Source organism: Balaenoptera borealis, assembly GCF_965194805.1.
Source record: "Balaenoptera borealis genome assembly, chromosome: 19".
Lineage (NCBI taxonomy): Eukaryota > Metazoa > Chordata > Mammalia > Artiodactyla > Balaenopteridae > Balaenoptera > Balaenoptera borealis.
Window position 1 is genome coordinate 26,495,299 of NC_138878.1, and position 13,656 is coordinate 26,508,954.

Here is a 13,656-nt window from a genome sequence, read left to right on the forward strand (position 1 = left end):
TGTGTATATAATCTTTGGAGAAATGTCTGTTCAAGTCCTTTGCCCATTTTGAATTGGGTTCTTATGTTGTTGTTGAGTTGTAGGAGTTCTTTATATATTCGGAATATTAGCCCCTTATCAGATATGTGATTTACAGATAGTTTCTCCCACTCTGTGGGTTGCCTTTACACTCCGTTGACAGTCTTTTGATGCACAAAAATTTTTTTGATGAAGTCCAACTTACCTATTTTTCCTTCTATTGCCTGTACTTTTGACATCAAGAAATCATTGCCAAATCTAATGTCATGAAGCTTTTCCCTTATGTTTTCTTCTAAGAGGTTTATAGTTTTAGCTTATATGTTTCAGTCTTTGATCCATTTTGATCCATTCTTTTGCTTGTGGATATCCAGTTTTCCCAGCACCATTTGTTGAAAAGACTGTCCTTTCCTCATTGAAAATCTTGGCACCACTGTCAAAAATCAATTGACCATATACATGAGGGTTTATAACTGGGCTCTCTCTCCTATTCCGTTGGTCCATATGTCCGTCTTTATGCCAGTACCACACTGTTTTGATTACTGTAGCTTTGTAGTAAGTTTTGATATCAGGAAGTGCGAGTCCTACAACTCTGTTCTTCTTTTTCAAGATTGTTTTGGCTGTTTGGCTTTTGAGATTTCATATGAATTTTAGGATGGATGCTAATATTTCTGCAAAAAATGTCATTGGGATTTAGATAGAGATTGGATTGAATCTGTAGATTGCTTTGGGCAGTATTGACATCTTAACAATACTGTTTCCAGACTATGAATGCAGGCTGTGTTTCCATTTACTGGTATCATCTTTAACTTCTTACAGCAACATTTTGTAGTTTTCAGTGTACAAGTCTTTTGTCTCCTTGGTTAAGTTTATTCCTACATGTTTTATTCTTTCTGATGCTATTTTAAGCGGAATTACTGTCTTAATTTCCTTTTCGGACTGTTCAGCGTTAGTGCGTAGAAACGCAACTGATTTTTATATGTTATATCCCGCAACTTTGCTGAATTTATTAGTTCCAACTGTCCTGATTGTATGATCAAATTAGTTGCCACCATTTAAATCTTAGTTAAGTTCATATAAAAATCTCAACTTCCTTTTTTTTGTCATAAAATACTGGAAGTTGTTGCACCTCTGGGCTGACATTCCCACATGGCATGCGCTGCCTGGAGCCCATTAGCAGCTCCTGCCTTTGGCAGAAGTGAGCATCCTTCAGCACACCCCAGCCTCCACCACCTCTGCTCCCCCACCCCCTGCCTGACCGCTCTCTCACAGACCCTGCTTCTCCTGGCCCCTCACGCAGTCAGCACTCTTTCTACATGTGTTTACTGAGCGCCTACTATATGCCAGGTATCGTTCTAGGCACTGGGGGTCCAGCACTGATACAACAAATATCCCTGTCTTCACGGACTTTCATTCTAGTTATAGACTTATTACATGCTGGGCCTTGTCCTAAGCACTTTACATATGTTACTCATGTAATCTCACTTAATCCTCCAGACCTCCTCAGTGAGGTAGGCTCATGCTACTGCTAAGGAAATGGAGAGGCACGGTGGAGTTGAGACATGTCCAAGGTTGTCTGGCAAGGTAGGGTGATGTCTGTATTAGAAACCCTGGCAGTCTGGCCTGAGAGTCCATGTTCCCAAAGCCCCTTGGTGGCAGAAGGACTCAAATGTGAAAACTCAGCAGTGGAGGCAGGGTGGGATGGATGGAGCCAGTCGGGCCTGGTCAGTGGTCATGTAGGTAGGTAACCAGGAGTCAGGTCTCCCGGGAGGGGGAGTGGGTTGGGGACAGGATGGGGTGCTTCCCGGGGCTGCCCCTCAGGCCTCTGGGCTGCATTTCCTTGGGGCCGTCTGGATCCCAGGCCCTCTCGTCTTCCCAGCTCAGCAATGCCTTGGTCTTGCCACTGGAAGAGCCCTCCGTTCCTCAGAAGACAGCCGATGATGGAGGGCCAGGCTTGGTGGGAGGTTGGGGGCTAATCGGCAGGTTGTCTGTGTCGAGAGGAGCAGACAGCTGGGAAAACACAGAGTGGCACAGGGCAGCCGCACCCTCCGCTGAGCCCGCTTCTGCTGGGAGATGTAACTGTGGGTTTGCGTCGAGTCAGCAGACAGGCCCCAGCTCCCTCTCCCTCAAGGGCCCCCCTGCACCAGGCTTGTGGCTCAGTTTCTCAGGATGACTAGGAGCCCGAGCCCGGGGAGGGCTGTGGCACAAACCCAGCCTGGTCCCTTCTCAGCCCTGGGGTCGACCTTGTGCTGTCCGGGGGGCCATCACAGCAGCCGGTCAGGAGCCTGCCTGCCCCTCTGGCCTGGCTCTTTGCACTCAGGAGTGAGTGCGCTGCCCCCCCGCCGTCACTTCTGTGCTCACTGAGTGTCTCCGGTGTGCTGGGCACCTCCCGAAGAGCTGATGGAGAAGGTCCCCCCCAACCCCGACCCCTTGCGTACAGATGCAGGCACCGTCGCTGACTCAGAGCTGTACTGGGTGGGTGAAGGGCGCGCCTGCAGGGGCCCCCTCCGCAGAAGGCCCTGCTCTCTGGTCAGGTTCACCCTCAGTTCCCCGTCTCTGCTCCGAGCCCTCCTCCCGTACTTGGTTTTGTCTCCGTCTCCTGCGCTCACTGTTTTCCCGGACCCTGAGAGACTCGCCTGTTCTCCCTCCCAGGCTGGGAGAAGTCTGCTGTCTCCCCTGCAGACCCTCCCGAAGCCGACCCCCCGGGGGTGGAGGGCAAGGGTCCCACTCCTGGGCAGCACGCCTCCTTAGTTCCCAGCCCCCAGTGGAGCTGGCCGGCCGGGGCGCAGCCACCGCGCACCACGGGGTGGTTTGTGCCTGACCGGACACCCTGCGGTGTCAGTGGGCCGTGCTCCTCCGCTGCCCGAGACTAGCCAGGAGATGATGAGTGCCTGACATTTCTGACAAAAGGGGTCTTTTACAGCCTCTTCCTCATCCCTCCACCCCGCCCCCAGCCTGCCTCATGGGGCAGCCGCCTCCTTTTGGGGCACCCCTCAGAGATTCCAGACAGAGGCCAGGAGCACCCAGCGTTCCGATTGTGATGTAAGAAGAGAACAGGAACTGGGCTGCAGGCAGGTGTCAGGCAGGCATCCTGACTCCCAAGTAAACACTGGGAAACCCCACTTTCACTGCATGGGGTCTGAGTGCCAGTGGCGTTGGGGACAAGCGAGGTCCGAGCCCACCCAGCCTGGTGCCGAGGAAGCAGCCTGTCTGGGGCACCAGCTCCGTGCAAGTGGATCTTCCTGGGGTGATTTCTGAGGGAGGGGAGGCAGGAGGGGAACCCCAACCTTTCAAAAGGAGGTAGACTCCACCTATTTCAGGGTAGGGGGAGTGCAGGAGGAATATATATTGAGACTTAAAAATTACTGCAAATCGAAAAGAATTTGTCAAACATCATTCCGTAGTCCAGAGGCCTCTACATTTTTGTATTGCATATGCGATTTTGTTTTTGGATTTTTTCTTTGACTTAATATGTTGAGGAGCTTTTCCCCACATCATTTAAAACTCCTGATAAACATGAGTGTAACGACTACACAGTAGTCTATGAGTGCATGTACTGTAATCCACCTAACCATTCCCCTAATGTTGGGCATTCAGGTTATTCCCAATTTCATGACTAAGGAATGAAAGGCTGCCTTATTCAAACTGTCCCTCACTCCCCTCCAGGGCGAAGGAACTGAGGCTCTGTGTACCAGGCTTTTAACAGAAGGGTGTATTAGAGCGGGCAGAGAAATGGCATGGGCTTTGCTGCCTGGCCTGGTCCACGCCCAGCACATTGCTAGGAAGGAATGTGCTGGTGGAGGTGACAGAGGTGACCTTCTCGGGTTCAGCCCTTAAGTCACCTGCTTGTCCACCAGGAGGCCTTGGTCTCCTTGGGTCTCCCAACCCCTCTCTGGGTCTTGTGTTCTTGGAATCCGCCTCCCTAACTACGAGTGAGCCGCGCTGGTGTCACAGGCCTTTTCCTTGGAGGTGGGGTCGCGCCCACGGCCCGCTTCCTCCCCCAACTTGCTCAGAAAAGCAGAGGCTGACTTGTGGTCCAGCCGCCTTCTCCAGCGCCAGAAGACGGTTGGCTCTGAGCTCGTGCTGCACACAGACTGTTGATGACATCTCAGCCATAGGTAGTGGGGAGATTTTACACACCCCCAAAATCCCAATGTCTGGCCTCTCTTGAAAGGTCAGAAGTTTGGTGACACTGGGCCTGTGTCCCCCCCACCACCCCAGTTGCAGTCCTCTGTCTCCTTCAGGTGGATCTTGGGCATCTAGTCCTGCACTGTCCCTCACCTGTCTTACTTGGCTGGTGGCCCCTGTAGGCGGTGGGCTTTGTCTCCTGATGTTTAGTAACAAGAGCCCAATGCTTGTGCAAACCACACCTCCTTATCCCCCAGAGAGGGAGTCTGACTCCCATTGTACCTTTTCCAAGGTTCCGTGCGATCAGCACAGAATGTTCTGCAAGAAAAAGCTCAAACAGGCTCTGACGAACACTGGTGCCAAAGTCTTTGTCTGCATTTTGGGTTATTTCCCCGGGGGAGAGTTTCCTGGAGGTGGGCTGATGTGGAACCAGGGTCTAGGCCTGCGGGGAGGGCAGCCAGCCATCCTGGGATCCTGGTCTCTTGGGGCTGGTTTCCCCTCCCTGGGCTCTGGTTGAACCAGGTCACCCTTGCCTCCTGATGAGGTGCACACCCCTTCTCTTTCTAACAGCCTCCACTGGCCATAGCTCTCCGGCAAGGCAGACTGGGAGCTGGGGTGGAGGCAGGTCCCAGATGTTCCCTGGTCACTGGCAGGCCCATCTCCACAGACAGACTCACCAGGAACCACTCAAAGTAGAAAATTCTAGGGGCTGGTCAAGGACCGATCCAGGTTTTGTAGTGCCTGGAGTTTATACACTTTGGAGGCCCTTTAAAGAAAAAAGAATGTTAAATGACAAATGCAGAAGTAGGTTCAGACCTGGGTAGGGGCCTGTGCAAGGCAGGCGTCCTGAGGGTCAGCCTCCTGAGTCCCCCGGCGAGCTGCCCCTGGCGTGGGCCCAGGCTGGCACAGGGGTCACCTCGGCTGCACTCGCTCCCCGGACTCTCCTGTAAGCCCAGACTGGCTGGTCCTGTGACGGGAGAGGGTGCTGAGAGCTGTCAGGACCAGGCCAGGTGCCTTGCACCTAGAGTCCCAGGGGTGGCCTGATGCTTGAGCACAGGGAGGACTGGGGCTCTGGGTTTGGGCGAGAGGCCTGGGTGTGAGCTGGAGGAGAGAATCCAGGCTCAGTGTGCCCCGGCTTTGTGCTGGCAGGTGGAACACCTGAAGCAGAAGCTCATAAGCCAGGCCCAGGAAGTGAGCCGCCTTCGATCGGAGCTGGTGAGCCCGACCACGCCATCCTAACGGGACGGGGCTGGGGGGGGGATGCTCCCCATGTACTTACCACCACTCACTGTGCCCATGAGGTGGTGTGACCCGTAACAGGAGGGAGGTTAATTCTTATTTGCTGATGTAAAGTAGGAGTGTGAACTCTGTGTATAAATATGACTTTCCTTGTTACTTTCACACTCAGGAAAATGGAATGAAAGGGGTGGGGTGCAGCCGGGAGCAGTTCCTGTCTCACCACCCTCCTCCATCTCTTCCTCTCCTCTGCCTTTGTCTTTATCGTCTCTGGAGCCCCTCCTCTCTTCTCTCCATCCATCACTGGCCTTTCTTTCTCTTTTCTCCTTCTCTCTGTCTCCCCACCTCTCCCCTCTCCCCTGCCCCTGCACTGTCTCTGCCTCCCCACTCTGTCCTTCCCCCTGATCTGCCCTCGCCACATGCCCCCGCCCCCCGGCTCTGGCTCTCTGCAGGGAGGCACCGACTTGGAGAAGCACCGGGACCTGCTGATGGTGGAGAATGAGCGACTGAGGCAGGAGATGCGGCGCTGCGAGGCCGAGCTGCAGGAGCTGCGGGCCAAGCCGGCGGCGCCCTGCACAGGCTGCGAGCACAGCCAGGTGGGCCCAGGGCCAGGGTGGTCCCGGGGCGCTCGATTCCCAACGGTCACCCCACTTCCTCACGCTGACTCCTGGCCACTGGTCTCACACCTGTCCGGGCCCCCGCGCCTCCGCGGCCGTCTGTCTGCAGGAGAGCGCCCAGCTCCGCGACAAGCTGTCCCAGCTACAGCTGGAGGTGGCGGAGAACAAAGGCTTGCTGTCAGAGCTGAACCTGGAGGTGCAGCAGAAGACCGACCGGCTGGCCGAGGTGGAGCTGCGCCTCAAGGACTGCCTGGCCGAGAAGGCGCAGGAGGAGGAGCGGCTCAGCCGGCGCCTGCGTGACAGCCACGAGACCATCGCCAGCCTGCGGGCCCAGTCGCCGCCCGTCAAGGTGAGCCTTGACCGCATGCACCACATGTGGTGCCCCGTGCGCACCTGGACCACGCCTCAACTCTGGTCCCTGGAGCCCAGGATGGGCTGGATGTAGGAGGGGCTTGTCTTGGTGAATAAGTAGGTGCGGGGGGTTGAAGGAATCCTTCCAGATCTGCTCTCAGCCTGGCCCCTTCCCCTTCTTGCTGTCCAGGGCCAGGCCATGTAGGCATCCAGCAACTGATGCTTGAGGTGCCCGCTGTGTGCCAGGCATGGATGTGATGCATCGCTAGATTCTGCCCTCGTCTTTTCCCTTCTTATCTGCTCTGGGCCCAGTCTTGGGCCACAGCCAGGCTCCTAGTGGGCTCATTAAGATGAGAAGATTCCAGGAGGCCCTTGCAGCTTTCTGGAAAGCCCAGATCTCGGGGCTCCTCTAGTTTATTTTGCAGGCCGTTGGTGGGATGTTCCTGAGGGTCCCCCCAGGGTCCCAGGGTAAGGTCAAGGCACCCTCGCACCTCCATGCACCCACCCCTCCCTCCCCTCACAGTATGTCATGAAGACGGTGGAGGTGGAGTCGTCCAAGACCAGGCAGGCCCTCAGTGAGACCCAGGCCCGGAACCAGCACCTGCAGGAGCAGGTGGCCATGCAGAGGCAGGTGCTGAAGGAGATGGAGCAACAGCTGCAGAGCTCGCATCAGCTGACTGCGCAGCTCCGGGCGCAGGTGTGCATGTCTGTCGGGGCAGCGTGTGCACGCCGGGCCCCAGCACCGGAGACCGCCGGCCTCTGGCACGGTGCAGCGGCTGCGCACTTGGGGTTCGACAGGCCTGGGTTTCAGTCCCTCCTCTCCCCGCTGGCCGTGTGACCAAGGGCAGGTTTCTGTTTCCTCATCTGTAAAATGATCTGATCGCAGAACCCACCTCCCAGTGGGGCTTGACCTAATCACAAGATTCGCTCAGGGCCCGGCACACACGCTCTTGGAAGGGTGCTCTAGTCAGTATCATAACAAATGCTTTCCCCTGCTCTCCTGGGGCCTGTGGCTTGTGACCTGTGTTATGTGCCGGGACCCAGGTTGGTGCTGGGCTGATGCCGGGAAGTAGCTGCACGGAGCTCCCAGCCCTTTCAGGGAGAGAGACGGCCGTCCTACCCCACCTGTGTGTGTGTTCACATGTGCAAGGCGTGAGGGGCGGGGCTTCTTTCTCTGCGTGGCGCACGGCACTTAAGCTTCTGGCCCTGGCCTCAGATCGCCATGTACGAGTCGGAGCTGGAGCGGGCGCATGGGCAGATGCTGGAGGAGATGCAGTCCCTGGAGGAGGACAAGAACCGGGCCATCGAGGAGGCCTTTGCCAGAGCCCAGGTGGAGATGAAGGCTGTGCACGAGAACCTGGCAGGTGAGCCGTCCAGCCGGGCTCTAGCCTGCCCCACGCCACCGCCCTTCACCCCGTCTGCCTCTCACCCCTTGTGTCTCCATAGGTGTCCGGACCAACCTGCTGACGCTGCAGCCAGCGCTGCGGACCCTGACCAACGACTACAATGGGCTCAAGCGTCAGGTGCGCGGCTTCCCGCTGCTGCTGCAGGAGGCCCTCAAGAGCGTCAAGGCCGAGGTGAGTGCAGCCCATGGGGGGGCGGGGCTGGGAGAAGCCTTGGAGCCCCTGGGCAGACGCAGCAGCCACCCAGCGCGCCCTTCCCAAACTCAGACAAAGCCCCCAGGTGGCAGCTGTGTGTGGATTCCAGCGAAGGAGCTGGAAAAAAAGTGAGACTCTCCACAGACCCCCTATGGGGGACCCCAACTTAAGGCCAAGGACTGGATGTATTTGATGCTTATGACACCTCAGGCCAGGCCCCTTTGCTGAGAAGACTCCTTGGACTATTTCCCAAGAAACCCTCCACATACACCCCTTCACAAGCCACCCCTCCCAAGAGGCAGGGGGCCCTCCACCTGAAAAACAGTTTGAAAAATGTTTCAAAAAACATTTCAAAAAATGTTTTTCAAATGTTTCAAAAAACATTTGAAAACCAGTCTGGTCAAGAGCAGGTATTTGGGTATAAACCAAACACGTCACATATATCTTTATATCCCATACGTGCTATGCATATCTTTGTATCTCAAACATGCTACACATATCCTTAGATCTGTTAGGTTTAATTTTTTTAAGCTGTACTTGTGCAGTATGAGAATAGCCAATGTCTCTTAAGTGCCTCCTACGTGCTGAGCCTTTTATAGCCGTCGGCTCCTTGAATCTGTATGACAGCTCTGCAGGGTAGAGAGACATGTATTTTGGGAATCGAAAATAGTTCTTCTCCTTTAAAAAATTATGTCAATAATACACGGACATGTTGAAAGTACACACCTCACAGAAGGGCATTCAGATAAAAAGGAAAGGCCTCTCTCTGCCACCCAGCCTGGTCCCCAAAGGAGGCCTGTCTCCCAGCATTTCCCCCGAAGGGTGTTCTGAGCATGATGAAAACTGTTGACATATATGTACATGGACACGCCCTTCCCTTTCACCCAATAAAGGGGAGCAGGTGTACGTGTGGCTTGCATCTTGTTTCTTTTCCTTATGAAATGTAACTTGGAGATCTTTACCTACCAGCTCCTACAAATCCACGAGTTAGATGTTGTTATCCCCATTTTACAGATGAGAAAATTGAGGCTTGAATACATTGAGCCAGTTGCTTCTGGTCCCCCAGATCCTCAGGGTAGAGCTGGGATTTGGGTCCAGCTGAATCATGTAGTCAAGTGCTGGTGCTGTGGAGTGAGGGCTGAGTCCTGGCTCTTTTTACTCATCAGCAGGACAACCTTGAGATTGGCTTAGCCTCTCTAGGGCTCAGTTTCTTCCTCTGTAAAATGGGCCTGTTCGCAGTACCTACCCAGAGGGGTTATTGGGAAGATGTGACGTGTGACAGCGCATGTCAGGTACTTAGTCCAGGGCAGGAGGCAGTGAGCAGACTGTTGGGGGGACGGGGAGGGGGCAAGCAGCCGAGCAAGCAAGGCGGGTGGAGCTGGCCCCCTGACGGTGCTGCGCATCCCCCACTAGATCGGCCAGGCCATCGACGAGGTCAACAGCAACAACCAGGAGCTGCTGCGCAAGTACCGCCGGGAGCTGCAGCTGCGCAAGAAGTGCCACAATGAGCTCGTGCGGCTGAAAGGTGACCGCTGGGCGGGCTGGGCGGGCTGGGGGGTGCCTGGCGGAGGGGGCCCTGACCTGCCTCGGAAGTGATCCTGTCCTTCCCCATGGCCCCCAGCACCACTCCTTGGAGCTGTGCCCTGTCATCGAGGAGCTATTGTAATTCCCTCTTTGTAGATAAGGAAACCGAGGCACAGAGACGTCACAGGGAATTTGCTCAAAACTGCATGGCTAGTGAATGGTCCACCTTGGATCTGTTCAACTCTGAAACCTTTGCCCAATGCCTATGGCAGGCTACCAGGTGGCGGAGGAGTAGGGTATTGAAGCATTGGGTGGTGGGTGGCTAGAATGCCACTTATTCTGATCTAGGGCCTGGTCAAGCTTGAGACACCACCCATTCACGGCACAGAGGTCTAGGGAGCACCTGCTCTGTGCCAAGTGCCATTCCAGACACTGAGGATATGGCTTTGGGCGCCACAGAACCTGTCCCTGCCTTCATGGTGCTTACTTCAGCAGGGGGCGAGCACACAGTGATCATTAATCACTCAGAAAACCCCATCACTACCCTTTACCCAGGCTGGGGAGGGGCTCTGAGAGCCCCTGGGTATCTGACAGTTGAGGGTGTCGAGGGGGCTTCCTGTAGGAGGTAAAACCAGGGCTGAGGCCTGGACTGTGAGGTGGAGTGGGCAGGTGAAGGGAAGGTGGGGCCATGCTAGACGTGATGGGGAGTTTTCTCTTCATTCCAGGAACTCTGGGATCCCATCCAAAGGCTTGAAGCAAGGGGGTGGCATGATCAGATCTGTGCGTCAGACACCCCTGAGGCTGCCCTGTTGCCTGTCCCCATCTCCTGCCTGGTCCTTTCTGCCCATCTGATTCCCAAGCCCTGTCCTGGCATTCACTGTGCCCTTCTAGAGTGATAGAATAAGCCCCTTGGCTTGCTGGGATCCAAGCCCCTCATTGTGTACGTGAGGAAACTCTTGAAGTCCAGGTGTGTAAAGAGTTGTCCATTTTGGTATCCCACCCAAACTGGGTGCAGTGTCTGAGCCCCACAACTGACCTTTCCTCCATGTCCCCAAGGTGAGGCTCCTACCGTCAACTGGTTTGCTCAGCAAGAAAATGTATTGATACGTTAATTTATACTATAGCGTGAGTGACTGATAAAATCTTTGTGGGCCACCTTGCCCTTGGGGGCCTTACTTAGAAGGCAGGGGGCTCTTGAGCCACTAGCCTGCTCCGGATGCCAATGGACACCAGTGTGGAGGCAGTCTGGTCTTGAACTGGTCTGTACCCTTCTCTCTTCCCCCACCCAATCCAGGGAACATCCGGGTGATTGCCCGTGTCCGGCCAGTCACCAGAGAGGATGGGGAAGGACCTGAGGCGACCAATGCTGTGACCTTTGATCCCGACGACGACTCCATCATTCACTTGCTGCACAGAGGAAAGCCCGTCTCCTTTGAGCTGGACAAGGTCTTCTCCCCGAAAGCCTCACAGCAGGATGTGAGTGTGGCCCTGCGGGGAGAGGGACAGAGAACAGTGGAGGGAGGGGGAGACAGACTCACCTCACCTGCAAAGAGAGAGATGTTGGGAGCTGGACAAAAATAAGTATAAGGGAGGGCAGACAGGATGGAGCAGCTCAGTGCTCCACGGTCCCTCTCTCTTCACCTCTGGAGGAGAGAAGAGGGTGGGAAGGTAAACTGAGGGCTTTGGAAGCCTCTGCTAGGAAGGGCAGATCCATACACAGCCTATGGCACCCACGTGGCCCCACCCATCCTCACAGCCACACCCACTCAGGCCCATCCCACCCATGTGACCCCTCCTACCCTCATAGCCACTCCCACTAACATGGCCTCTCCCACTCACGTGGTTCCCCTCTCATACTCAGCCACACCCACTCTCACAGCCCCTCCCAGTCATGTGGCCCCGCCCATCCACAGGACCCTGGCTTGCATGGAGGCAGGCAGGCCCCTCCAGCCAGGAGCACCTCCTCTGTCAGTCCCATGGGTCTTCCTAGGGACTCCCATGCTGCCCCCCAGGCCTCAGGGAGGAGCCCTCAGCCTGTGCGAGCCATGTGTTCTCAGCATCCACTCTTCCCTCATCTCTGCCAGGGCCAACCCGGGAGGCCTGTTTTGCCTGTGCCCTCCTGTCCCCATGCTGGGTTTTATCTTTGCCCCTGTCCTTTGTTGCTGGCTGGCAGGCAGGCAGGCCAGCCGGCCCGTGGAGGTGCCAGGCACATGCTTCCTCAGCCTTCATTTGCTGACCCACCTTGAGAGGGGGAGAAGCTGGGGGAGAGCTCCTGAGTTCCTGGGCTGGGCGGCCCCTTCCTCAGGTGCTGGTGGGCAGTAATTACTGCCCTGACTTCCCTTCAGTCTTTCGGCAATGAGGTTGCCCACTAACACCTAGTGTAAGTGACTTATTAGTCACAAATTCCTCCACAGTGAGCTGGTTGCCCACGATAACAGGTGCCGTATTAGGGGAGGGGAGCAGTCAGGGGGAGGTGGCTGGTGGGGGGCCCTGGACCCAGCAGCCTTGGCAGCCCTTCATCCTCCATCCCACGTCCCCTCTGCAGGTGTTCCAGGAGGTGCAGGCCCTGATCACCTCCTGCATCGACGGCTTCAACGTCTGCATCTTCGCCTATGGCCAGACGGGTGCTGGCAAGACATACACGATGGAGGTGGGTACCCGCTGGGTGGGGCAGGGATCCAGAGTGAAGACCAACCCCTTGCTGCCATTGATGGGGGCTCCCCTCATTGGTCTCGAGGTTCTGCGTGGGGTGTGTTTTGCCTCACTTGGTCTTCGTAACCACCTTGGAGCAGAGCCCATAGTTACCCGTGTTAGCCCTGAGGCACCAGGCTGCGTGGTGCCAGTAGGTATGGGGGAGGGGAGGGTGTGCTGACAACCACCTCTGGCCTCAGAGGGGTCTCGGCCTGGGCTCAGAGTCCAGGGCAGATCGCTGTGACGTCTCTCAGGATTGGCTTTCATTTCACCCACACACATTTATTGGGCTCCTGTTGTATGGCTGCCATGCTGGGCCCTGGGAGTGTCAGGATGAATGAGGGGGGATCTCGGCCCTCAAGGAGATACCCGGGCAGTGGGAGAGACTGGCCAGTGAAGGTTGTCGTGGGGCGCCTAGCTCTTCTTTTAATATTTTATTTATTTATTTATTTGGCCGTGTCAGGTCTTAGTTGCAGCAGGCGGGCTCCTTAGTCGTGGCAAGTGTGCTTTGTTGCGGCTCGCCAACTCCTTAATTGTGGCATGCGAAAAAAGTTGTGACGTGCGTGTGGGATCTATTTCCCTGACCAGGGATCGAACCCGGGCCCCCTGCACTGGGAGCGTGGAGTCTTAAACCACTGCGCCACCAGGGAAGTCCCGGGTGCCCAGCTCTTACCTGCAGCTCCCAGGGCCTCATCTCCCTGCCTGTGCCATGCCCCCCTCTATGGGATGTGGCTGGGAGTGGGGGGTGGGGTTGAGAGGGGGAAGAAACTTGACTGTAGATAAAAATGGAGCCATTTCCCTGGCTCTTGAGGGGGTTATTGTGGGATTCTCCAGATAGGGGAGGGGGGCGGGTCTCCTGCTGTCCCAAATAGGGGCGCGAGAGGGCCCTGCTGGCCCAGGCTGTTAGGCACCCTTTGGGAAGGCTGTCATGGTGGTCCTTTCTCCCCCAATCTGGACCTTCTGTTCTCTCAGTTCTGGGATTGGCAAAACGGGTTAGTAGGGGGCAGGCCAAGCGAGATGGGAGGTGAAGGGCGTGGGGTGTGTGCAGCACCTTCTAGGCTCCCAGCTCTGTCTTGGGTGCTTAGAGTTGACCACCAGGGGCCTCCATCCTCCAATACATCCCTGCTGAGCCCCACTGTGCATCAGGCACCGTGCCTGGGGCCTGGGGCACAGCCGTGGCCAGGGTGCCTGACCCCACAGAGCCAGCCCACCAGTGGGGAGACAGCAGTGCACACGGCAAATCAGGATGTGTCCTGTCAGGTGCTAGGGAGAAAAATTCGGCCAGGTATGAGGAACCAACAGTGAGGGAGGGATCGGGCATTTGGAGGGAGAGGAAGCCTCCCTGAGGAGGTGACTTTGGTGCAGACACCTAAGCCAGTCACGGAGAGAATGGGGAAGAGCACTCCAGGCAGAGGGAACAGCAGGGCTGAGACCACGAATCTGGAGCGTGCTGGGGAGGATACTGAGGCCTGGCAAGGAGGCCCCAGTGGCAGAAG

General features: G+C 56.1%; 1 protein-coding gene and 1 long non-coding RNA gene across 14 annotated transcripts in view; one reads left to right on the forward strand and one right to left on the reverse strand.

The window, feature by feature from the left end:
* The window catches only part of KIFC3 (kinesin family member C3), a 35,912-nt gene that overhangs the window by 17,850 nt on the left and 4,406 nt on the right, over positions 1-13,656 (forward strand). For 9 of the 13 annotated variants that reach the window (XM_082368864.1, XM_082368861.1, XM_082368862.1 and 6 more), the window contains 9 exons: positions 5,293-5,358; positions 5,832-5,975; positions 6,106-6,345; positions 6,871-7,044; positions 7,564-7,711; positions 7,794-7,924; positions 9,359-9,470; positions 10,764-10,945; positions 12,015-12,119. In XM_082368864.1, the coding sequence (XP_082224990.1) occupies positions 5,293-5,358; positions 5,832-5,975; positions 6,106-6,345; positions 6,871-7,044; positions 7,564-7,711; positions 7,794-7,924; positions 9,359-9,470; positions 10,764-10,945; positions 12,015-12,119 (1,302 nt within the window). The remainder of the gene's footprint in view (positions 1-5,292; positions 5,359-5,831; positions 5,976-6,105; positions 6,346-6,870; positions 7,045-7,563; positions 7,712-7,793; positions 7,925-9,358; positions 9,471-10,763; positions 10,946-12,014; positions 12,120-13,656) is intronic. The other 4 variants (XM_082368863.1, XM_082368866.1, XM_082368860.1 and 1 more) reach the window with 1 other exon arrangement.
* LOC309617219 lies at positions 8,448-9,349 on the reverse strand. Its single transcript, XR_014237807.1, has 2 exons — positions 8,672-9,349; positions 8,448-8,574 (listed from the first exon to the last, which is right to left on the reverse strand). It is a non-coding gene; the product is annotated as an uncharacterized lncRNA (long non-coding RNA).